Genomic DNA, 25,595 nt, shown 5'->3' on the forward strand with positions numbered 1-25,595 from the left:
AATCTGAGCACTGACTCCAATCCCGCAGACATAGCTTAGGTGGTCAATGCGCCTGCTGCAGGGATCTGCTCATCAGATCCTTCAGGTCACAGGTTCAGTAAGATAGCTCACTGGGTTAAAGCACCGCCCGGAAGGGTGCCTGCAACCTGCATGCATGCTTAGTGAGCTGCACCGGCTGCTGGGTTCTATGTTCTTCCTACTGGTCACATGGGTTTTGTTTTTTACAAGACAGCGCTTTGGAATAATGCACCTACTGCAGAAGCGTGCAATCGTCATGTTTTACTCTCAGTGTGGTAATATTGAATAAATAGCGGTAGAGACACAAGGTTCGGATGGATAGGAGTTTCCCGCCCAGACCACTGGAACAGCAGACTGGCCGAGGCACTGAGCAGGACCTCAAAGCCCAAGCAGTGCGTACACGCTCCACTGCCCCTGAAAGTACATTAACGCTGTGCTCCGAAGGGTGGCGAAGGCAGTGCCACACTCTGCCCAGAGGGTGCTTGTGAAATGTCCTGGCTGTTCGTTACAAGTGCCTGGACACCCCCGGGGTTTGGCGCTATATAAATACCTGCATTACCAGGCACGCTTCCCTCCAGCTCCCAGTGTTTTCACATCAAACAGGCGGTGTGTCCCGCAGGTGCGGCCAGGGCTCCGGTGCACGGTGATACTGTGTGTAGTGTACACACCGGGGCAGCACAGGCCCAGGAGCAGGCCGTGCATCGGAGGCAGCGCCAGGACTGTGTACAGTGTACACACAGGGGCGGGGGAGGCCCAGGAAGCAGGCCATGCGTCTGAGGGGGCAGTACAGGCAGCACGAAGGAAGTGTTTGCATACAACCGCGGGCACTAACCCCGGCGCACTCCACACATACCTCGCAGCAGCATCCCACCCCTGGGGGCCGAGACTCTGAGTTCAACCAACTTAAGCATTTAAGTGGTGCGGGAACGGGCAACGGAGAGCGGGAGGGGGGGCAGGGGCGGGAACGGGCACACGGAGAGCGGGAGGGGGTCGGGAACATGATAAAAACAAAATTATTAAATAAGAAATGCTGCTTACCTGATCAGCGGCCTCAGTGCACAGCCCACCCCTGCAAAAGACACGGTGAAAATGAGGAAAACATGGCGAGACGGAAAAAAAAAAAAATAGCACACGCCCACGGCCGCGATGACGACATCGCAGAGGCGGAGAGCGAAAAAATCTCGGGAACCCCCATGAATCTGGTCCGGCCATGACGGACAGATCTCTGTTCCAATGGCTAGCCTCCATTTATGGAGCTAGCCAATGGAACAGAGGGCGGGACTAAGCCCTACACTGTAGGGACATAAGATTTCTCCTGGGCGGAGCTAGGAACTCCGACGCCAGGCGAAACCTAAAAAACACCATTCCACCCAGGGCCAGCCGAACTCACGGCGGGTGCAACCGAAAAGCGGAGGTGGAACCGCTTAAAAGATCAATAAACACAGGGCAACTCCGGTGCACACTCGGGGCATTAATGGGCTTTGTCATATCCGCAGACGCGTTTCTGGCTTCTGCCTTTATCAGTGCGAAAAAGCCATCGATGATTGGCCAGTCTTTTAAACAGTCCTGCCATTTAATAGGTGTATCCTTGGCCAATGAGCGGCCAGCAATGGGGCGTCATCATTCCCGTTGTTTCTTGCCAATCGCAATGTTCATGGCGCACCCATCGTTAAAATTAAATGACAGCTTCATTTCCTGTGGTACATACATACATACGGTACCATGTCCGTACAGTCGTGGTTGCAGATAGTGTAATAATAAATAATATTGTACTTTTGAGAGGAGGGTGCACCAGAAATGAAGTCGGGATAGCAAGATTAGTCCATCATCCTTCCTTTATTTATAATCAAATTAAAATCAGCCAATGCGTTTCATTCCTTTTGCATAAGGAACTTCACCAGAGAGTCTGGCAAGTAGAGTATTCACAAAAATCCTTAGTGGTCGAGGTAGTGTAGCCCAGGTATTCACCCCAGAGTAAATACCGGCTAGAACTCCAGGTCGTTCGTGTTCCCTGGTTACGGTATAGTGACCAGCCGTTGGGAGCATTGTCTATAAATATATATCTACATGGAATAATGCAATTTGAAAAACCCACTCAAATTTGTCTTTAAAAGAAATGAATAAAAACACACATACATAAGCAGGGTGCAAAGAATGCATCAACCAGACACAAGGACCATTGATGTACCATATGGTATGCTGTGATCCCTTAACAAAAATCATGACTAAAATACCAAGATTAGATCCATTACCCACCACCAGGTCTCTTGTTCATATCATATGTAGGCAGTACATCAGCACTGTTAACAATCAGATCCTAACAAGTGACTGGCAAGGTCAGAGCTTAAGTGGGTGGCCAAAATCCAAACCACCACAAAAACGAAACTACAGCAACAAACTAGGGGACATGGGACTGAAGTCCAACCCCTCAAGTGAAGCATGCTGAGAAAACCCACAACCCTAGACCCAGGTTTGCAGGCTAACGCCCCAAAACACCATAATAGGTTAATGCTACACGCCACAAACCCAGGTAAACAATACAACAACAAAAAAACAATCACATGATCCTATGATCATTGACCCGGACTGCCTTTGCCTTTCTACATCTGGACCTTTGTTTACCCTCTAGAATAATTAATATTATGTAGCTGTAAGGTAAATATCAGTGTACATTTGAGGCCTGGGGCCTCGCAGATTTCATCAGAATTGATAAAAAGAGTGAAGTACGGGGGGGGGGTGGGGTAAGAATTAATAAAGAATCATCTTCTAGCCCCAAATGCCCAAACCAGCAAACTTTCACATTCACACTGTAGCAAATCAAAGTAGTACTTAGAGCAGTTAACAACTTTATGATTGTGACCTTTCCAGAAACTGAATAGTTTTACAAAATGCTGGAAATTGCAGCCCACTGAAATATAGAAGTTAATGATGCCACACTCAAAAATATGTTCTATCATGTCTCACACATGGCAACTCTTCATGTATTGGAGAAAACTTATTTTATTACTTCAACCTTTTTTTATTGCCTCGAGTTGAGAACTGTCAGACGGCCTGAACAAGGTGGTCAACGAAATTAATTATAGGAGCTGAAACACACTAGAGCAAACAAAAAAGTAGAGACGAGGTAATAGGGCCAAACAGCTAACTGATGCTCCTTTGCCTACCCCAACCACACCTACTCTGCCCCAAAAGGCTATCTTTGAAAGGAAGACAACACTCTGGATTTTTGAAGACAAACTAAACCTGGACTCCCAAATTAGAAACATTTGCAGGTTCTCTCTCTCCTTTCAGTTCCAGCGAAAGAAATTATTACAGAAACAGTGCATGCCAACACTATCTGTGGCTCCAGGACCTTTAAACTGCCTTATTACACATATCCAAAATGCAGCTAAAAGTCCACTGCCTCATATAGGAGTAAAGTGAACCTGTCTCGCGAGATTTGCTAGGGATAAAATGGTCACAGATTGTCATCAAGAAGGGGGAATGTTATTCTTTGCAATAAATGTAATGGTCTAGCTGTGAGGGGACTATTGTATATTTATTCATAGCTTTTCTGTTCTATGATGTGTGCTACATCGTATGTGTTTTTAATTGTACTTTTTTGATCATTTATTAATAGCCGAATAAAGAATTATTTATTGTGAGGGGGGTGCGATCAACCTTAGAAATCTGACAAAGAGGATAGTCGGATTTTTTTTTGTATCTCCCCACGCCCTTAAACATCGCCTACTAATCGCGCGGTTGCATATCCCCTCCTGCCCGGGTGTGATCGTTCTTCTTCCAGTTGATATTTTATGCATTGTAAGGAGTTAGAGTACAGCTCTACGCCCAGCATCTATAAAACACGAGATAGATGCGTCCCGCTTTCATCGATCAACTGTCCCCGTGAATAATCGAATCCAGCTCTAGCTAGCTCAGCAAAGCCGGCTACGCACAACCTGGTTTACAAATTCACAGGGGCTAACCAGTGATTCGTCAGCGACCCACGAAAGAGGATCATTTTCAGGTTTATTTCATTGCTGGCGGAGCAATGATCGAACTTTTCTGTAACCCCTTTTCGATTAGGGAAATTACTATGCAGGGTACAGCAACACCACCACAATATGAGCTTATTGCAAACGTGGTGTGCTGCGCTCTGCTATACACCTATAACACATACGTAAACACAGACCGAGCGCTGGTCAGGTGCAACACATGATGAAACAAGGAGGCCCAATTTACTAAAAAAAAAAAAAAAAGTGGCACAGCTAGGTGTAAGTAAGGAAGTAGGAGAGCTTGAGTGAAGTCTCCCGCTCGCACTATAGAAGTCTCAAAGCAGTGGCGTAACGCCCTCCCCCTCCGTATCATCACCAAGGGAAGGCATGAGATAGAATAGGTTCCCCCTGGAAGCAACACCCCTGCCCCGCAGAGGCCTATCTACGCCCCCTCTCAAAAAGTCAGGAATTATGAAAATCAAAACAAATGGAAAGAAAATATTCAATTTGTGAACCACGTATCAAAACCCGCGAGCCGGGAAGGCTGAAGTTAATTCCCGCTGTAGCCACGCAGGAATAAACTGAAACTGACCAGAAACAAAGGTGGGTAAACATTCCAAGTTATTGGAACAGGTAGGAAATGAGCATAAATTCGTTGTTCGGCGCCCGTACAGCGCACGCAAAGGGGAGTGCGGGAGACAAGGCGCGCCTGCCCAGGGTCACCGGTTCCCTCGTCCTAGCATTGCAGCGCCCACCTCTAAGACTTACCCGCTGCGGGTGCACCGACTCCCGGGCGCTCTGCGCCTCTTTGTCCTCGCAGGTGAACTGGCTGAAAACGCAGCAGCAGGCGTCAGTGGCACCAGAGGAAGGTTTGAAACAGGGGAGTCGGTCGCGGAAACGAGTCCTTCCCTGCCTCTCCTCCCCTGTGAATACCATTGGCAGGGGAGGTGGCACCAGCCAAGCGCCGCCTCCGAGGGGCGGTCACCGCCGCAGGCGCACGCCTCTAGGAGAAGGGAAACCGAGTAGCTTTGAAATTTGTGAATGGAGCACGCGGCCAGCGAGTGGTCGAGGTGTGACCAGAGGCCCACACACCAACTGCTGACCCCCTGGCCCCAGGGTCACCTCGTGACAGCTGCAGGACGCGGCTTTTCTCTTTCATTGACCAAGCCTTTTGTGAAATTCAGTTAGGTGATCAGTTAAAGATCGCCTTCTGTATATTTTATTTTTCACAAGGTTATGTTTCGTATGCCTGGCACTTTAGATTCTAAAAATTAAACGTAAGGTGGCCTTTGTGGACACCAGCGACATTGGAGAAAATAAATAGAGCGTAGGCAAGGAAGAAAGAATTTAAGCATTGGAGGGTGCCAAGTGGTAATTGCTTACAGTTTGCAACACACCGGGAAAAATCCCCAATATGAAAACAACGAATTAATTAAACATACAGAGCATCGTAGGCAAAACTAAAGAGAAAACAGTTCTTGCATTTAGCATAATTTATTTGAGAAACATGTATACGAAAAAAATCATATTGTGCACATATCGATTCAATGTATCAAAACGTAAAAACAGTAATCCTTGAGGTAAGCCTTAGGAAAACCAATGCTCAGTGTTAGAGGTGATTCTATGTAGCGCTAAGTGTGCACTTCAGCAAGAGAGTAGCCTGAAAATCAAAATACCCCCCCACTTTGAACCAAAGCTCTTATGGCACCAAGCAAGCAAAAAAAGTAATTGCGACCCTCCCTAGAAGATCTCTCTTGTTTGGCTCTTCTATCCAATCATCTATCCATTCATGCTTCCACCTATGCAGTGATATCCACCATTTGACATTTACATTCTGTCATCCACTCATTCTTTCATCCACATTTCAGTCTTTCATCAGTCCACCCCCTGTCCATTGTCTGCCCATTCATATCCAAATGTATCCATCCATCTCCAAACCTCTCTATCCATCCCTCCATCCACCCATTTATAAAACCATCAGATGCCAGCCGATCCTGTTGTGGCACCGTATTTGGACCAAAACGCAATGCCATCTAACCCGCACATTGATTACCAATTGCTTAGCTCTAACAAATTGGAGCAAAATCCCCTGGCTACTATATGTCTCCAATTTCTTCAAGGATTTGAACCATACTATTTACTTCTCTGAGCCTATGACAATGTCAGACATCACTAGGAAAGACCTGAAGAATCTTTGTTTAATCCATCTCAGAGATCTGCGTCTTTCCCTAGAAGTATTTAAATCATCTAATGTACAGATTCTATCGGTTCAGACAGCTCCTGGTATTCAGCTTTAATTAACATTTTTTCTAACCAACTACGAAAAATATGTTTTGACTAGGTTTCGATTTAACTCTTTTTTCCGCCTTGTTACCTTTCCCAACCAACATGACTGGTCGAATGATTTAATGAAATGTCCATGTGACGGAAGATCATCCCAGTCTTCAATGCATGTAACTTTGTTCTGCAGATGTTATGAGCTCCGCCGCAAGCGATGGATCATTCCCCTTCTTCGTTAAATGGGCCTGAGAACCTGCCGGCCCGCTCATTTGTGCCTGCAGTTTCTAGATTCACAATATGCTGCTAAGTGTGTAGCCTGCTTTTTAAAATCATGTTTAAAAATTCGCTGTAAAGTATGAGCTTTCGTTAACCTGATTTATTGTTCTCCTGTACAACATTTTAATGAAATTTTTTAGAAAGGTTTTTAAACGATTAATAGTTTTTAAATTGTATCAAAATACTGAGATTTTAATATGTATTGCAATATTTTTTTGGTGTGCTTGTACTTTTTATGGTTCTGCTATGTGATAACCGAATAAAAGTTTTGAAACGAAATAAAACCATCCATCCTTCCATCCAATCCAATCCAGTCTACCCATTCTTTTCTTACCCATCCATCCACCCTTTCACTCCATACATCCATCCATCCATCAATCAATCCTCATTTTCACTCATCCATCCACCCTTTCACTCAGACATCCATACTTTCACTCTCCCATCCATCCTTCCTTTCACTCATCCATCCACCCTTTCACTCATCCATTCATCCATTTAGCCTTTCACTCATCATCCATCTACCTTTTCATCCTTCCATTCATCCTCCCTTTCATCCATCCTTCCATTCTTTCACTCATTCATCCTTACATCATCCTTCCACTCATCCATCCATTCATTTCCCTTTTACTCTTCCATCCACTTTTTCACTCAGTTATTCATCCTTTCACTCCTCTATCCACCGTCCACCAATCAATCCATTTCCACTTTCATCCGGCATCTATCCATCATTCATCTACCCACCCACCCTTACACTCTCCATATATCCACCTTTTCACCCACTCACACATCCATCCATCTTCTCTTCAACTTCCATCCACCCTTTGACTCACTTATCCATCTTTTCACTCATCTGTCCACCCGTCCACGCATCCATTCATCCATCTGTCCATCAATCCATCCACCCTTTTACTCATCCATCCACTCACTAATCTATCCATCTTCCTCTTTTAACTCATCCATCCATTCACCCTTTCACTCATCAATCCATTCACCCATTCATTCATCCATCTGTCCAGCCATTCATTCATCCACCCTTTCGCTCACCCATTTATCCACCTTTTCTCTCACACATACATCCTTAAATACTTCTTTTCACCCACACACTCAGTCACCCACCCACCCACCATATCACTTTAATATTAAGACTTTATCTGCCGATTTGCAGACAAAAGAGGCCCATCAAGATCCCCACCCCTGCTGTAGCTGCTAAAGCCGGGGTTTCACAACACCCCTGCGCTTCAGTCATAGGCTAACGTCACTGTGAGTGACAGCATTCTGCTCACTCACAAGGTGCACATCCGCAGCCAAAGTGGTGCCCTTCAATTGCATTGTTAGTTTCATCAGAGATTGACTGGCAGTTACTCTATTTCCCAACCAGTGTACCCCATAATGTAACAATTGGGATTCTCCAAGATTGCGATGTGGGGGCCATTCAGTCACACATTGTAATTGTGCAGAAATGTAAGGAAGTTGTAATCTGGTGCTCCTAGCCCTCCACGTCGGGTGGTGGGAGGGGGGGGCAGATGAAGTTTGACCAGGACAACTGTATGTCTACCCCTATTTAGAAATTATACCCATCAATAATCGACTCAGCTCTTTACATCAAGTCGGGTTAATATTTTAAGTAACTTAACAAAAAATACGGCAATCGTGAGAGTATCACCATTTTGGATAGTGGCACCCGCCTTCCCCATTAAGAAGTGCAAACGATTCCAGAAATGCACCGAGATTCTGATTGCACTAATTGTCTTCCTATTGTTACGCGCAATGAGGCCAACACCGAAAGGTATATCTGGGCCCCTAAATATTTACTGGTAGTATGTGACCATGATAATGGGTAAGAGTCAACGGCTACATGATCATTTCTTTCCCAGTTTCTTAGAGGCAAGAGGCACAATTTATCCCTGTTCGCAGTAATGGGCTTGTTTCTGCCAACTCAGCACAGTGGATTGCACCCCACTTCCTTGGTGAAGGAAAACATTCCATATTTAAAGCTGTCTACCAGGCAGAAGGAGCTCCCTGTGCATTCAGACGAGCCCCCAACATGGGCAGTTTGGCTGAAGGCACCGTAGCTCTACTGTGCAGGTGCCATGTTCTATTTGCATGCATGTTCTATTTGCATGCTTTTCATAAGCAAACTCTCAAAGTGAGAGGTTGTTGTTGAAAAACAAAAGATTCATGGCCATGATGCACTGCCTGGCTTGGCAGTTTGGGCTGGGCTGTTCCCATGAGGAACTGTGTCAAGTATGATTTGCATATAGCTGGGTCAGAACTGGGGTGGTGAAGTGAGCTAAAGAACGATGATGGATTCAACCCAGATCTGTGACTGGGGGTGAGTGTCTGAAAGGTTTCAGCGCTCCATCCATCATCTCCTTGTGTTTGCTTTGTTTTCCCTAAGTTGTCAGGGTATGCCCAGACGTGGGTCCCTTGCTCACTTTGCCACTGGATTTAAGCTAGACTGACTGATGAGGAGTGTTACCCCGAAACTGGTCCCAGGATGCCTGTTTCCGGTCCAGGGAAGACCTGGCTTGGCAGATCGGGTTGGACTGTTCCCATGAGGAACAGGGTCAAGACTAATTTGCATATGGCTGGGTCTGAACTGGGGTGGTGAAGTGAGCTAAAGAACGATGATGGATTCAACCCAGATCTGTGACTGGGGGTGAGTGTCTGAAAAGTTCCTTGCTCACTTTGCCACTGGATTCAAGCGGGAAACATCGTTTACGACGCTGTGTTTACACCACACTACCTTTACAACGATGCAATTACAACGCAAGTCGTTACTACTACTACTACTACTACGACTTGCGCTGGATGGCGCTGTTTGATAAGGAATATTGTAATTTTATATTCCAACACCTTCCCTACTGTTACGTGGGCTGGTGTTGGAATATAACATTATAATAATCCTCAATCCGCGCACACCAACGCAAGTCGTTGTAACGACTTGTGTTGTAATGGCAGTGTTGTAAAGTACAGCGATCTGAAAGATCGCGTTGTACTGACCTACATCCGATTCAAGCTAGCCTGGCTGATGAGAAACCATACCGTTCCCAGGATGCTTGTCCAAGGAAGACCTGCCTTGGCAGTTTGGGCTGGACTGTTCCCATGAGGAACAGGGTCAAGAGTGATTTCCATATGGCTGGGTCTGAAATGGGGTGGCGAAGTGAGCTAAAGAATGATGATGGATTCAACTCAGATCTGTGATTGGGGGTGAGTGTCTGAAAACTTTCAGTGCTTTGTCCATCATCTCCTTATGTTTGCTTCGTATATTGAGCAACACCAGTCTTAGGTTGCATATGTTCCCTTCTCCAGAGGGCTTTGTCAGGCAGATTGGCCTGGACTGTTCTCATGAGGAGCAGGGTCAGGATTGACTTGCATAATGTGGGCCTCTATATAAAGTGGCATAGTGGGCAAAAAACGATGGGTTGAAACACTACCCAGAAAAATTACCTGTAGTTTAGGCTCTTTGCAACCATTCCACCTATCAGCTTTTGTATGTTTGATGTAATGCCCAAGGGTACACTGATTGTGGTTCCCTTGCTTGGTATGCCATAATGCTATCTAGAGCGATTCACAGTAGTCAAGTCTACTTGCAGGCATTAACTCCTTTCTTCATTGCTTGTGTGTTTGTTATGACTTCCTAAGAGGCCAAGGAAATGCAGAAGTCCCTTGCTCACTGTGCCACAGGTTCCAGGCTATATCTCTCTGATGAAGCCCACCATTGCTCAAACTGGCCTGGGATTGCTTGTGCTCTCCCTTCTGGAGACGGCCTTTCCTGGCATTTTGAGATGGACTTTTCCCTTGAGGGTCAGCATCAGAGTTGATTTGAATTAGGCATGCATCTGTCCGTAGAGGAACAATGTGTGGAAAGAGATTGACTGGAATGCTACCCAGAGTGTTTGTCAGTTGCTTAGACTATTTGTAGGCATTCCGGCCATCTCATTTGTCTGTTTGGCATATTTGTATCAAGTAATAAGAGTTTTTTCTCTCGGATAGGGTTTTGCTGATTTTTATCAGTTAAAACCAAAACACTGTAATGCCAAATTATAATTTGACTATATTTGATGTAAATATCTACATGAGTGTAAGGCATTTTCTCTAGACCTTTGGGCAGTTAGTCATTTCTGGGCATTATCGATTATTGGGAATTTGATTTACCACGGATTAACAGTGCTTAACCTACTACTGCACTCCACTATAACCACGGTACTTTCTGTTAATTCCCATTGTGTAGCAAGGGAGAGGAGTCCAGGTTCTCACCAGGAAGTTGTAGAGGGTTTTAAATTCAGAGGCATTATGGCACAAGTAATTAAAATAAGTACAGTCAATCTCCAGTCATGTCTTTTTCATTTATTTATATATAACAAAGCAGGAGCAGTTATATGTAGGATGCACCCAAAATAATTGTAGTGTTTTTACCAACAAAGAGCTTTAGTACAATTAGCATGGTGAATTACGTCAAATTTTATTCTATTGGTAAAGGTTTGGGCATTCCTAGTTAACGTCTTGAACATGATGGCCTTTTTTTTTGTTTTGATAATCAACTTTATTGATTTTTTGAAGAACAAAAACATTATTACAGCACAATTGATCACTAGCCATTGGCACTTCAGTGTGTATCAGCAGTGGTTGTGCGCAAACATGCATATCAGTCCAGATCCACAATGCATAAACAGTACATTCAATGCATGTAGAAAGACACAAGACCCATTCATCCCAACTGATTTGACCATTTGCCCTGGACCCTCTTGTGTTTAGCTGGGCACCCCCTGGCCCCAAACAAGGTCTTCTCTTGGGTGGCACACGAGTCTACTCCCCTGCGCCATTTAGTTACTCTTGGGCATTCAGGCTGTGACTATGTTGCGGCGATGTAGCGCTTGGCCACCATGGTAGCCGTCCTTAGAAATAATGTATCTGCTCGGGACCCATCTAAGCCATCCATGACACCCAGGATGAAGTGTAGGGGGTTATGGGGCACCTGCCAGCCCAGGACATTTGTGAGTTCGGATTCTATTGTATCCCAATACAGGGTAAAGCGGGGACAGGACCAGACCATGTGGTAAAAGTCTGCCGGCTCTTGTCTGCAGGGTGTGCAGTTCGGTGAGGGACATAGTCCTGCCCTACAGAGGTGCTCAAGGGTAAGGTAGGTGATGTGGAGATAGAATAATTGAATTAGGCTGAGTCTGGCCGAGGTGCTAATTGTCTTGGGGGCCATAAGGGCATCGCGCCACTCTTCATCTTCCAGGGGGCCCAGCCACCCCTCCCACTGGCGTCTGAGCGGGTCAAGCGTTGTTGGGCCATTATAAGTAAGGGTGCAGTATATCCGCTATACTCCCCCTTCCCCATGTTCCCCATCATGACCTGCGCCTTCAGTGGACTTAATTCGGGAAGTGCGGTGCCGTACGATAGATGGGTGCTAAGGGCATGTCGCAGCTGCAGGTATTTGTAAAATTGTGTAGAAGAAGGATATAGCACCCCTGCAAGTCTTGGAACGTTCTAATGTGTCCCCCCACCCATATGTCACCCAATTGTGATATACCAATTTGGTCCCATCTTTTGAATCCCTCTAGTGCTGCCACCTCCCCTAGCCACACGCCCTTCCAGAGAGGTGTTTGCTGACTCAGTTTGTTAACCCATTGTGCTTATCGTAGGGCCTAACGCCAGGCCAATAGAACCGCACGGGTCACCAATGATAGTGCTCTGGGTACTGGACTCCCATATAGGATTGCCTGTATTTGGGGGAAGTCCATGTCTGTTAGCTCGGTTTTGTAGGCCGGGTCTGACCAGCCCCCGTTGAGCCAGTCATGAAGGATGAGAAGCCGGGTGGCTAAGTAATACAGATAGAGATCAGTCAGGCCCATGCCTCCATCGAAGGGCGGGATCCAGCATCGGGTGAGGGCTATACGTGGTCTCTCCCCTCCTCACAGAAACTTAGTAGCCATGCTATTCAGTTCTTTAAACCAGCTTCGTGGGAAGTGGAAAGGGGTGTTCTGAATGATGTACAAGAAGCGGTAGGGATCATCATGTTGAACAGGGCCACTTTTTCGAGTGGACTTAGTGGTAGGGTTTGCCAGCATCTGAGATTCTCTGTGACCTTCTTGACGAGTGGTGTAATATTTAGTGCCCATTCTAGTTCGGGAAGTAAGGCTATCCATTTTCTCAGCTATTAAAACGACTGCCACCTGATGGAAATGGTTGATTGCCAATCAAACATTTCCTGGAGAGGTGAAGGGGTACCAAGGTCGATTTTGCCAGGTTGAGCCGGAGCCCAGAGACGCTCTCAAAGGCCTGAAGGGTCTGAATACACCTGGGGCTAGAGCGGGCCGGGTCAGCCAGGAAGAGGAGGACGTCGTCAGTATACAAGGCGATTTTGTCGATGTGGTGGCTCCCCCAGGACCAGCCCTGGATTAGGTCATCAGTCCGAGTAAGGCACGCCAAGGCTTCCATCGCCAGCGTGAATAGGAGGGGTGAGAGTGGACAGCCCTGCCTTGTACCTCTCTGAATCGGAATGCCTCAGAGAGGGCCCCATTGATGAGTACTCTAGTTCTGGGATTGGAGTACAGGACTCGGACGAAACAACGGAAGTGTTGACCCAGACCCATCATTGTTAGCACGTCTTCCAGGTAGAGCCAATCGATTGTGTCAAAGGTGTTTTCAAAGTCGACAAGGAGGAACGCTAGGTTGGGGGTTAGTAACTGGCAGTTCACGAGAGCCAGGTGAAGGCGTCATAAGCAATGATTGGTGCTACGCGCTGGCATGAAGCTGCATCGGTCCAGGTGGCCCAGTTTATTAAGGAATGGGTCCAGGCGTTGGGCCAGGATCGTGGCATATATCTTTATCTTGGTAATAATTGATGAAAAAAGGTGGTAGTCCGCACAGGCTGATGAGGGCAGTTTAGTCTTGGGGATACCCACTATGGTCGCCACGTCCGTCTCAGGAGGAAATGCCCCTACCTCTGCGACGTAATAATTTGGAGAGATGGGGGACCAGTAGGTCTCAGTAGGGGGCGTAATATTCTTGTGGGAAACCATCTGGGCCCAGCATTTTCACAAACGCTAGCGAGGAGATTGCATTGCTTATTTCATCTGGGGTAAAGGGGAGCTCCAGGCCGGCTGCCTCAGTGTCTGTTAGGCAGGAGAGACAGATATTTCTCTGGTCAACCATACCCGGAAGGGAGGCTTCAGGCCTATGGGCAGAATATAGGCAGACATAGTAGTCAGCGAATGCATGTGCGATTGCGGGTGATGTGTGTTGAGTGGCCCCGGAAAGGTTGCCGACCTCGGGGACTATTCGGCTCGCCAGAGGGTACGAAGCCAATCTGTGCAACAATTTCCTGTCCTTGTCACCCCAGCTGTACACTCAGGCAACAGAGGAACGCCATAGCAACTTGGCCGATTGTAGCAAGACTTGTTTAATCTCTTCGCATGTGATCGCAAGCTGCCTGTCATACGCTTCGTCTGGCACCCTGGTTAAGCCAGTCTCCAAGAGGTTTGCCTGCACCTCGAGAAGGGCCAGTCAGCTATTCTGGGATAGCTGTTGTGCCTGGATCTAGCCTCTGGCTACTTCCCGGATAGTAGCTTTACTTGCCTCCCATAGGGTGCTCTGGAAGAGGACTGAGTCTAGGTTGATGAGGAAATATTAGCGTAGTTCTTCTCCTAGTGCTCTTTTGAACTCTCTTTTTTTATAGAAACCAGGCGTTTAGCCGCCATACTGATTGAAGCATGTCAGGGATTCCCCTAGATGCAGGAGCAGGCCTGAGTGATCTGAATTTCCTCGGGGAAGGATAACGATGTCAGTTACTCTTTGGCATTCGGGGGCCGGCATGAAAATCATGTCAGTTCGTGCCTGTGTGTGGTGTGCCGCTGAGGTGAGGGTGCAATGGGAGCTTCTGGGGTTCCAGGCTCTTCATACTTCACATAGGCCCAGGGTCACTGCCAGTCAACAAGCCTTTTTGGAAGCGCTATCCTACCAGTAGAGGATATGTCCATGGTCTCGAGCGTAGGCTGCATGACTGCGTTAAAGTCGCCCCTTATTACCGTCTGCCCCAGGGGCAGGGGGGAGACAATGTCAGTGAGTTGTCTCAGCGATGATGTGAGTGTGATGGGTGGGACATATATGAATATCAAGTGGAGGGTGTTCCCTTCTAGCATCTCAGATAAAACTATGAACCGGCCTTGTGGGTCTTTTGTGGCATGGGTGAGAATGAAGGGAAGGCTTCGCCGCAGAAGGATTGCTACCCCCGCAAGCCTCATTTGAAGCCAGAGTGGCACACCTGTCAAACCCGTACCATGCGAGGAAGGAGCATTGGGTCCCCAGGAGGTGGGTTTCTTGAAGAGTATATCAGGACCACTGTGCGCTTGATGCGATCAAGCATCCCATTGACGTTCCATGATAGGACTCGAAGGGAGTTGCCCTTGTTAACTATGTGCGTCATGTTAAGTGCGTGAGGTTAAGGAGTCACTGAGCCTTAGCCCTCTAGGGGGCTCATGTGGAGCTTTGAGGGGTTGTGATTCTGATCCTTGCTTTATAGTGCGTGGGGTCAAAATGCATGCATGTTGGTCAGATATTAGAGTGCTGTGGACAGTGAACAAAAATGATAACAATGAAAAACACATATCTAAACAGTGGACAACGGTCCTGACCCTCCCTTCCCTACCACCCTCCACCATGTACTTCTGGAACTGAAGCATCTGTCACCCTATAAACTCGAAATTAACAGGCTAAACTAAAACGCTTAGCTTAGGAGTTGCGTGGTGGACCCCTCTTCTTATACCAGATGTGGGCGCAGCATCAGCAGATTTCTCTGAGTGCTGTAGTTCGTTGGGATGTGTATCCCGGATCTGGTGGATTAAGGCCTTTCGGCACCATCTCAGTGTTCACCCGTGGTTCTTCAGATCTCAGGGCTTTGGGAAAGGTCTGAGTCTACAGTCACTGGGCCCAGAGTTCTGGAGGGGCTTTGCTTGGCTGACAAGTTGTCCGTAGATCCCTCCCATTGCCGGGGCTGGGAACCCGTCGGGCTGGTTGTGATTTGCGGCCTGGAGCAGTTGAGCCAGGTGATCTGAATGCATCTTTGTGACCTCCATGGCCCCTGCATGATTGTGTGCGCCTCCTGCGTTCTTTAGGAGATGGTGGTCCAGTTGCCTGGGATTTTTGTGGTGCAGGTGGGGAGGCGAGTCAGAACCTGAGGGGCCGCTCTTCAGTCAGCCAGGTACAGGCAGATTGTGGAGATTCGAAAAATTGCGCTCTGTCCTGAAAAACAACTTGAAGACGGGCCGTGAAAAGAAATTTATATTGGAGGCCAAGAGCGTGCAGTTTCTGTTTGACATCTGTGTATGAGCGTTTTTTGGGCCTGGACCTCCTTGGTGTAGTCCGGAAAAACCTTTATGGTATGGTTTCGAAAGGTCAGAGTGTCTTGGGTCCGGGCCCCCCTCAGGAAAGTGTCCATAACTTTAAAGTTGAGGATCCTGGCGATGCTAGGATGGTGTGGAGCGCCAGGTGGTGGCTTAGGCGCCAGGGACCAATGGGCCCGCTCTACAGTGAACCAGGCCGACAGTGTGTCTTTGGGCATCCACGATTCCATCCATTTCTCGATGAAGGTTGCCAGCTGGCCTTGTTTGACCCCTTCTGGAAAACCCACCAAGCGCAGGTTGTTGCTCCGTGATCGTTTTTCCCGTCTTCAGCCCTTCTATGCAATTTTTTGGTGTGGGTCTGCAGGTGGGTTACCTGTTCTTTCAGCTGGCTGACATCATCCTCAACAGTTGAGATGTGGGATTTCACTTCGGGGATGCAGGCTTTGCCATTACGCAGGTCTTGCCGGATGAGGGCCATGTCCACCCGGACCTCACCGATCTTACCCTCCACCAGGGCTTGGGACATGCTGATTGTCTGCAGGATTGTGGTGAGTCGCCCTGGGGGAGGGATGAACCCTGTTGCCCCCCCCATCAGGCCAGGCTCGTTTGTGGTGAATTTTTCCATTTTGGTTTGTGTTTGCGTTGTGGATGGATTGGGAGCAAGGTCCTTCCCCATGGTGAGTGGTGAAAGACACTTTTAATAGGTAAAGTGATAGTGTTTCGCTGTTTTGGGCTCAAATGGTATGGGGGAGCCGGGAGACGGCCTCTGCCTTATTCTCTAGAGGATGCAGTAGAGAGGATTAGGCCCGGTATTCTATGATTGGAGCCCACAATCACTTGAGGCCTCCTGGGCCCAGGATCTACCAAGCAGGATTCTACAGTCTGTGATCATGACCTTTGGGCGTGCCAGCGCTGACGGCAAGGCTCGACCTGGGGGAAGTGCGACCCCCCCACTCCAGGACACCCTTGTTTTGTGCCTAGGTGTTCTTAATTGGAGTCCAAGGTGAGGATGGGTGGGGCCTCCATGCCAGGCCTATGTATGGTCGGCAGGGCTGCGGCGTTGAGGGGACCCTGCGGGTCCCCTGGAGATGGCAGCGGCTCCCCGTGGTAGGTCCAGCCCAGGGTAGTACAGGGATGCGGGGCGGGTGAAGGAAGTAGGTCTTGTGAGTCCCGCACCCGGCCCCTCACTCCAAGTCTATCCCAAGGACTCGGCTCACCTCTGTGTTATCCTGAAGTGCAGGCGCCCCCAGTTGGAGTGCTGCATGCGCCTGGTCCCGGGCAGCTCTTTTTGGCAGTTCGGTCGATGTGGCCCTTGAAACTCCCACAGGGCCCACCGGCCCTCCCAGATCCGTCCAAGGCTTCAATTCACCCCCACGTAGATTCGGAAGGTGATAGGTTCAGCTGGCTTGAAGGTACCTTCCTGGGTCTGGTTGGCCAGGGTCAGTGCTACAACCAGGAGAGCATCTGCGTCGAGGAGTGAGGCATGTGAGACAGGCATGGCGTGGGTCTTTGCTGTCCCTCCGCTCCCACAGACGCGACACTGCTCTCCGCTGATGCCGTCGCCACTCCCCGGAGCCAGAATCAGGCTCGCCACATCGTGATGGCTGCCCCGCAGCCCTGAGGAGAGAGGCGGCAAGGGCCGGCGGCAGGTGGGCGTTGTAGCGATCGGCCACAGGTTGTCTCAGCGTCGGGTGTTGCCAGGAATCTGCGGTAATGCACTGATTGTCTGCTATTCTTTGGCCCCGGCAGTTCTATTGTCGCTCACCTCCGGCCTCCTCGATGTTGATTGCAGTCAGCAGCTGGTCTCCCATGTTGTGAGGTTGCCCGCAGGCCGCTAGTCGTGATGATGGTGGTTGGTGGTGGGCGGGTGCTATGGGGGCTTCTGGAAGAAGGATTGGGATGCCGATGGTTGTGGATCTCGGAGCAGATGACAGAGGGGTCCGGAGCACTCTTACAGTGCGACTGCCATCTTGACGCTCCAAGCCACGCCCCATGATGGTCTGTTTACAAATCACATTCTATCTGGAAATGTAACAACAAGAATGTGGCATTCTATCAAACTTGCCCTCTTTTTTTATCACCAGCACTGTGTCCAAAGGTAGCCAAATGAGTGGGCTTGTGCCCAGGAATCTGAGAATCCAGAAACTGAGCTTAAAAATATTGGCACCTGAAAAGAACAAGTATCCCACTCAAATCAAATAGGATATTTCAGAGGGCCAGTTCCCAAAATCAGGAATATTGTTGTGTCTAGTTCACGAGGCTACCAGGGATCACTTACCTACTATGCAAGGCACTGCTCGTGTTTCAGGGGATGCCAATTATCAAATGGTCTCAGATTCAATGTTAAATAAAGGGGGACTAAGTCAATGAGGATTGCCCATCTCAGGATGAAAGGGGCATGTATATGGTATCCCACACATCTGGATTGGGTATGGGGTGGGTCAGGCACAATGTAAGCTCATCTCATTTATAATCGTTCAAAGCGCTATGCAGGTTTGTGGCCTTCCAAGTGATGCTGCATAAGTCAGGTGAAACAGGCCAGCTAGTCTCCAAGACCCCTGTGGTATCTGGGTCATTCACATTTTCAAGAAAATCTCTGTGCAAGCTTCTGTTTGTTGTGCCTTGCTTGTGTATTCAAAGCAGGTACTTGCTCCTCTCCATGCATGATAAGTAGATCATCGTCCTCTAGAGTCAGGTTAAAGCAGCATCCTTAATTAAAAAGGAGCAAATATTTCTGTTCCTCATAAAGGTCTCTTTTAGTTGGTGCGGATCATTCAGATCAAGTCAAGTTTCTGGCTTAATGGGGGCGATAAAGATCCTTCTCTTGAGACACAAGCAGGATGTCAGTCCTAGCCAACATATAAGCTACCCTCAAAACTTAAAACAAAGTGCATCTTCCCAGATGTCTTACTTCTTTGTGAGGTTTTTTCTTCTTAATGGTCTTTTTTGCAGAAGCTACAACAAATGATCAGTGGAATATGGATTATCCTGAGATTAGGCAGACCATCTCAGTCTGGGCCTCATGGGTGCTAAGCAATGACCAGAACAGCATACATGTGAGGGGAGCTCAAATAGTGCCCCTGGGGAGGGGGAGGGTCAATCTTAGATAGGGTTAATGGGCAAACATTAGCCGGCTGGAATAGGATGAACCTTTTGCCAACATATTTGATCAATCAATCAGGGGAATTATAAGCATGCTACTCACCCGTGAGGGTCTCAAGGCGCTGGTGGGTGGGAGGGAATGCAGCTCTGGTCAGTCAAAGAGCCAGGTCTTGAGGGTTTTTCTGAAGATGTGCAGGGTGGGGGCGCGTCTGACGTTGATCGGTAGCGCGTTCCAGGTTTTGGCCGCGATGTAGGAGAAGGTTCTTATGCCCGATATTGCTCTGCGGATGCGTGAGGGTTCGGTGAGGGCGAGGTCGGCAGTTCATATGTTCCTCTTGGGTGTGTGGAAGCAGATTCTCTGATTAAGATATTGGGGTCTGGTGTTGTGGAAGCATTTGTAGTCGGGGTGAGTATCTTGAAGGTTACTCTTTTCTCAATGGGGAGCCAGCCGAGTTTGCGGGTATGGTTGAGGTCTTTGGGATTGATCCCAGTAGACAGCAGCATGTAGGATTTCATGTCCATCAGGAAGGACAAAGACAAGCTCATGAGGAACCTTCATTTTGCTTATTGTTCAGCATCTCATCCAATGACACCATCCACCCATCATACAGTTTTGCGGCAACAAAGTACCCATGTAACCTGCAGCGCACACTGCTCATACCAAGCAGTAGCTAGGATCTGCTTGTTTTGGATGACATAACATATTTTACCAGGATGGCCTAACAGGCTATCTCCACATCGCCATCTGTAGGCTTACGTAAAAAGACTAGTGCCACGTAACATATGTGCCACCAGACATCAGTCTCCCCTTAGCTAGAATGATGTGGCAGTAGCAAACTTTGACTAGGCTTAGGGGTACACTTTGGCTGCATCCCATTTCCAGCAGAGCCTTGTGGTCTTCTGGTGGGCGTTACCATAAACATGGAGTACTCCCAGTATATTCACAGATTGTAAAGTTCACTAGGAAGGGAAGGAGGTTCACTATAGAACAGGGACATATTGGAACAAGTTCCTATGACATGCAACGGCCCTCTTCCCTAGAGTGATATTTCTCAATGATATTTTGCGTATTAATACTTCTTCATTTGTCATCAGTCTTGGATGAAATTCGTGGATAAATTGCTGCATGACGCTGAAAGGCGTGCAAATTACACAGGACATTTATAGAAGTATTTCAATGCGTTTAACTGGCAGTGCCATTAAGGTGTAAAAAATATTTTGTTGTGAGGATGCATGTTGCCAAACCTTGATTTTATCCAACATATTCTAACATATCATGAGCACTATTAATCAAAATCATAACATTCTGTTGCAAAATACACACGCACCCCAAATGTAGCGAGGTAATAAAATAAAGGGGCGGGGACTACTCGCAGTCTTTGCCCAGTTGCCACCAGTGCACCCCACCAGGCCATATGTGAGTCACTAAATATGCTTCACCAATGGCTACAAGGATTACAAAAGGCAGTTGAAGCATAGGTTCAAAATAACACCTTCCACTCACAGAGGACAGCATGAACATAAGGCTCAGTTCCAATAAACTGTCCTACACAAGAAGTACTATCAACACAGATGTATTCTACGTAGCAGGAGCAAAAAGGGTTAACCAAACAGTTATGTGTGTTCAGGATGAAAAACTGACTTGAAGAAAGTGGTTCTGATGAATTGCTTTTGTCGAACCAATCTTGACGAATTTCTCTTTTAGAATGGGATTCACATGGTTGATGAAACCAAACCTGAGGAAGGCCTTTCTTGGCAAAATAATATTCAGGTTGTTTTATATGTTTGTTTCTATTAGTGGGGATGGTTCCCCCTATTTTCCCCCAACCCATCTGTATTTTTTTTCTTTGTAGGGGTCATTTACCGCCTTAACCCTCCTCCCTGATTCTTTTACCTTAGCTTTATTTCTTACAGTTTATATAGCTTATGGAATTGTAAGAAGATATTTTTTGGCACAGGATTTCAATCCCACATCAAGTGTACCTCTTCTACAAAATATTTTATTTTCGTGGAAAATGTATATCACCACTGACATTTCCCCCATGAAGTTTTGTCAGCTTGATTTCATCAGGCTGACTTTCGACATTTTGGAGATCCGTTGCAATGTCAGAATTGCATCCCTCCTGGGACAATATTTCACTTATTTATTGGTGCAAATTGTGTACATGACTGTGAAGGGCATGCCCCATAAAAAGCAGTAAAGATTGAAGTTTCAAGGGTAACAAATGGCTCTTGGTGGTAGGTGGTGAAAGAAGGGGTGCTGTGATGATATGAATAGGAGCTGGCAAACATGCATCAATACACATCCCAGGGTTCCCTCATTTGAAGGAAGCAGGCTTCAGGGGACCATCAGGTGGAATCAACGGGGTTAGCAAGAAGTTAATCAAATCCTCTGGGTTGTAGGTTCACTCAGGAAAGATAAACCTATACCCCTACCACTGATGGAGAAGGGTTACCCTTGTGTCTTTGCCATGCACAAACGAGAAAAGGGAACATTTTGTAGTCTCCAGGGCAGAGAGGCTTGGAGGGAGGGAGTGGAGGGGTGGGGGTGCAGGGAGAGGGGTAGTTGGCTGAACTATAGTGGAAGCGCAGAAATCCCAAGGCCAGTCAAACTTCCCGTGCTCTGGAAGCCTTTAGGTCAATAACAGATCATGTTTTCTTGGTGTTGGTGGAGAGGGGTTAGGCCGTACAAAAGGTCCTAATAGAGTGATGCACCTTACAGCATGCACGATGGGTTAACAAACACAGCATGTACAGCAAAACATTTGCGATGTTAAATGCAATTTTTTGTTTCACATTTTATAGAAACAGGATCTTTTCATAATGCTTTTTTTTTTTTACAGTTTTTCAAATTGTTAAATGATATAAGCCCATTGTTCTTTAGAAACTCGAGGTTGACAGTGTTGTGACCCCACAACGTACTTCTTCAACAGTATTGAGTATACCTTACATTTGGTTGATTGCTGTGCACTATAACCCCATCCCAACATTGTGTTGATATGACAGTGGTTTACTCACACGAGTTTGCTACACTGTTAATTTGTACCTTTGATCTTTTCCGTGTAACTAAAGCCGTCTTATTTATCATTTACTGATTTTAAAAATTTTGTGATCCATATTGAACAACGGGTTCCTGTAAAAAAAAAGTGTCCCTCCATGCAACTGTCAGATATTTTCACATAACTTACCCCTTAGTGCAACAATGAGACACTGGGGGTTTGCTACAAGCAACATTGGAGGCACAGATTTTTTATTTTTTATTTTAATGTCCTGTTTAAATCGTGGGAATACATTTGAATGAGGCGTTAAAAATAGAAGCTGTGCCGAAGATGTTGAAGTTAGGGGCCATTCATCGTGATCACACTGGTGGTAAAATCCTAATGTTAGGACCCAAGCAGCGTCGTTCGCCGCACAGGGAGTACTTGGCGCTTTAATAGTGCTGAAGGACTAGACGAGCAGAGGGTTCATAATTGCACTGCGTGGGGCTTTGTGTCTCCTAGTGACCCTGGCAGCTTATCTGTTGACATTCCGCAGATAAGATTTGTGTCAGGAGACTGTCATTGTGTCGCTTTTGGTATCCCCAGGGCAGATCCGAAGAACAGCAGGGGAGCCCGAAATTCCCAGCAGCAGTAAATATTACACGACAACACTGAGTCACGACGGTGCGTTGTTGGTTAATTCTGGAACTAGTTGTACGTGCCTCTTAAACCCCCGTCCTCCCTCCCCCCCACTCCGCCCCCCCCCCTCCGAACAAAACCCAGTCAGAAGGCCCGATGGGTGGAAGGAGTCAAATAGACTGTGGGGCATATTTACAAGACCCTAACGCCACCAGAGTGTCACTTTTTCTGACGCTCTGGTAGCGTTGCTCTCAACCCAATATTTACAAGTTGCCGTTAAGCCACTTAACATGGATTAATGCCACCGTGTAAACATACCCCTTACTGCAGCAATCCTCTGCGGCAAAGGGGTGGGCAATGAGAGCTGCTGTGGGCATTCCACCACAACGGCCATTGCTTTTTTGACGCTGCCCCATATTTACAAGGTATAGGGCAGCGCCAAAAGTAGGACCAGGAAATACCTGGTCTTAACTCCGGCCGCGATTTTGCGGAAGTGCGGCACTCCGCAAAACGAGCGGGGCCCGCGTCGGCCATTGGCCGACGGCAGCACTTGGGAGGTAGTGCTGCCGTCGGCAGCACGGAAAGGGTTAAACAAGCGATACGAGAAAAAATTTATTTCTCCTTGTATTTTGCTCTTTCCATGTGTGCTGCAGAATATAAACAGCAAATCGCCTGTAAAGGTTGTTTATGTGCAGGAAGGTGTCCCTTCCTGCACATAAACAATCACCTCTGCAGCGCAGGCATCCTTGCAACATGGCGCAAGAGTGCCTGCACTGGCTCTAGGCTGATTGTTTAGCGCCAGTGCTAGGGGAAACGCAGGGATGCACTGTATTTTTGTAAATACAGCACATCCCTGGGTCTAAAAAATGTCGGAGCGCGGCGCAAGCAATTTTGGAGTAACACCCTGCTCCGACTATTTTTTGTAAATTTCCCCCTGTGTGTCTAGGTTTCCATGTTTGTGTGTGCACACGTGTTTGCGCGTGCATGTGTTTGACTGAATGGAATTGTATGATCACATTCTTTTGTATTATGGAATGTTTCTTGGTATAATGGTATCTCTGTGATAAATAGCAACCCCATCTTGTACCACAAGGGTGGCCATGGCATAATGATGCTTGTCCATGAAAGATCTTGGGCAGTCTTCTGTCTACTAAAGGCTAGGCTGGCCATTGTGCCACTGTTACATCTTCTTGGTGGGCTGCAGGCTAGGCTGATGCTTTCAGAACGGAATGGGTGGTTATGGCCCAACCATGCCCCAATAGGCCTATTCTACCCATGCCCTCCAGCAGTGTGGGGCTGCTTTGAACATTTTTGCTAGGCCTGACTTTGTTTTCCAGTCGGCCATATGTCTAGCCCTGGTGTAATAGTGCTGCTTGTCTAATGGTGCCAATTCTTCACGTTGTAGTCTTTTCATAGTTGATAAGGATGATCTGTGGTGGATGTCATTTGCTTAATCAAGTTTAGACAGTACAAGAGATAGAGATTCTTTGGATTAGTGTGTTATGATCAACTGTGTCAAAGGCAGCTGAAAGGTCCAAGAGAAGGAGCTCAGCGACCCAGTTTCAGTCTACTGTGTTTTTAAGATCATCCCGTATGGCGATGAGGGTAGAATCTGTGCATCTTCCTGGATGGAATCCATTTGAAAAGTTGGAAAGTATGGAGTTGTCTTCATTGAATTGTGATGTGTGGGTGAATGTTGCTCTTTCAGTCAGTTTACCCAGGGTCCACTTTTTTTTTTTAATAATGGGCATTTTTAAGACTTCTGGAAAGGCTCCTGTAGTTAAAGAATTATGGATAATTGTTTTGACTGGTGTGGCAGCAGAGATGGTTAAAAGAATGTTCTTGAATATTTGTGGTGGACAAGGGTCAGAAGGGCAACTGGCTGGCTTGCTATGACAAGGTCCATATATTCAGCTACTCATAGTTGTTGTTTGAAAGAATTTAGAGGCTGGGTTAGCCTTCCCTTGGTGGGGATTGTTGCTAATGGATTGGTGCTGGAGATTTTCCTTTGTTTTAAATAGGAATCCAACATGTCTGCTTTGGTAGTAAAACGATTAGCTAGTTTGTCAGTATTTCTTGAGAAATGGGATGCGTTCCTTCTGTGCATTTTGGTTTACGAAATTCAGTGAGAATTTTATAAAATTCTTTATTTGCCCATTTAGCATTTTGAATTCTGTTTGAATAGTACATGTTTTAGCTTTTTTGATTGTTGACTTGTATATTCAGTTAAGTTTCAGTAGGTGAAGTTGGTCTGTATTGTTATTTGTTTTGAGTGAAGTGCGTTGCAGCTTTGCAAATGGTTATTTTATCTCTTTTAGTTCTGCATTCATCCAAGCTGCTTTTTTCCTTTTGTCTTGTTTTGTTGTTTTTAGTGGTATTAGGATATCAAAAGCTGCCTGGAGCCACTGATAGAATTTATGAACTTCATTTATTGTGTCTTGATCTGTGTTGGATATTAGTTGTGTTTGTAAGTATTCAAAATTGAGTTTGTTCCACAGTCAATATGTGGTTGCATGCTAAATAGCCTTTGATGTGGTCATTTCTGGTGTTTTGTGTCGGAAGGCTACTAGATGGTGGTCTGACCATGTGATTGGAGTAATCCTCTGAAAGGGAACTCATTCCCTTTTTGATTTGCAAAACTTTTTTTTTTTTAAACCTTTATTTTTCAGCAAAGAACAATAACACAGTTCCCCCCAAAATTGGCATTGGTAGAAAGAAAATACACGTGTACACAGTTCGTTGCCCCAGTACGGCCCCAGCAGGTGCAGACATCATAATAATCACAAGAATCAAATCATCGGGATGCAGAGCAAATCACAAATACTTATAGTATGGAACATTGTGCATAGCCAGCAGGGCACTACACCAACACCATCCCTCCCTCCCTGCCCCCAGCATCCTCTCCCTCAGACCCCCTCTCCCCGGGGGTGAACAATTCAGCACTGGTTGCATCCGAGTCACTGCAGAGTGACCCCACA

The 25,595-nt window shown here is 46.9% G+C and overlaps 1 protein-coding gene across 3 annotated transcripts in view; it reads right to left on the reverse strand.

Annotated features, from left to right (window-relative positions):
* The window catches only part of RUBCNL (rubicon like autophagy enhancer), a 241,673-nt gene that overhangs the window by 77,185 nt on the left and 138,893 nt on the right, over positions 1 to 25,595 (reverse strand). For 2 of the 3 annotated variants that reach the window (XM_078657322.1, XM_078657321.1), the window contains exon 1: positions 4,761 to 4,955. The exons of the other annotated variant lie outside the window; for it this stretch is intronic. In XM_078657322.1, coding sequence (XP_078513448.1) covers positions 4,761 to 4,928 — 168 coding nt within the window. In that variant the 5' untranslated portion in view covers positions 4,929 to 4,955. Of the gene's footprint in view, positions 1 to 4,760; positions 4,956 to 25,595 lie in introns of those variants that run through there. 3 annotated transcript variants of the gene reach the window in all.

This window comes from Lissotriton helveticus, chromosome 8 (assembly GCF_964261635.1).
Source record: "Lissotriton helveticus chromosome 8, aLisHel1.1, whole genome shotgun sequence".
NCBI lineage: Eukaryota > Metazoa > Chordata > Amphibia > Caudata > Salamandridae > Lissotriton > Lissotriton helveticus.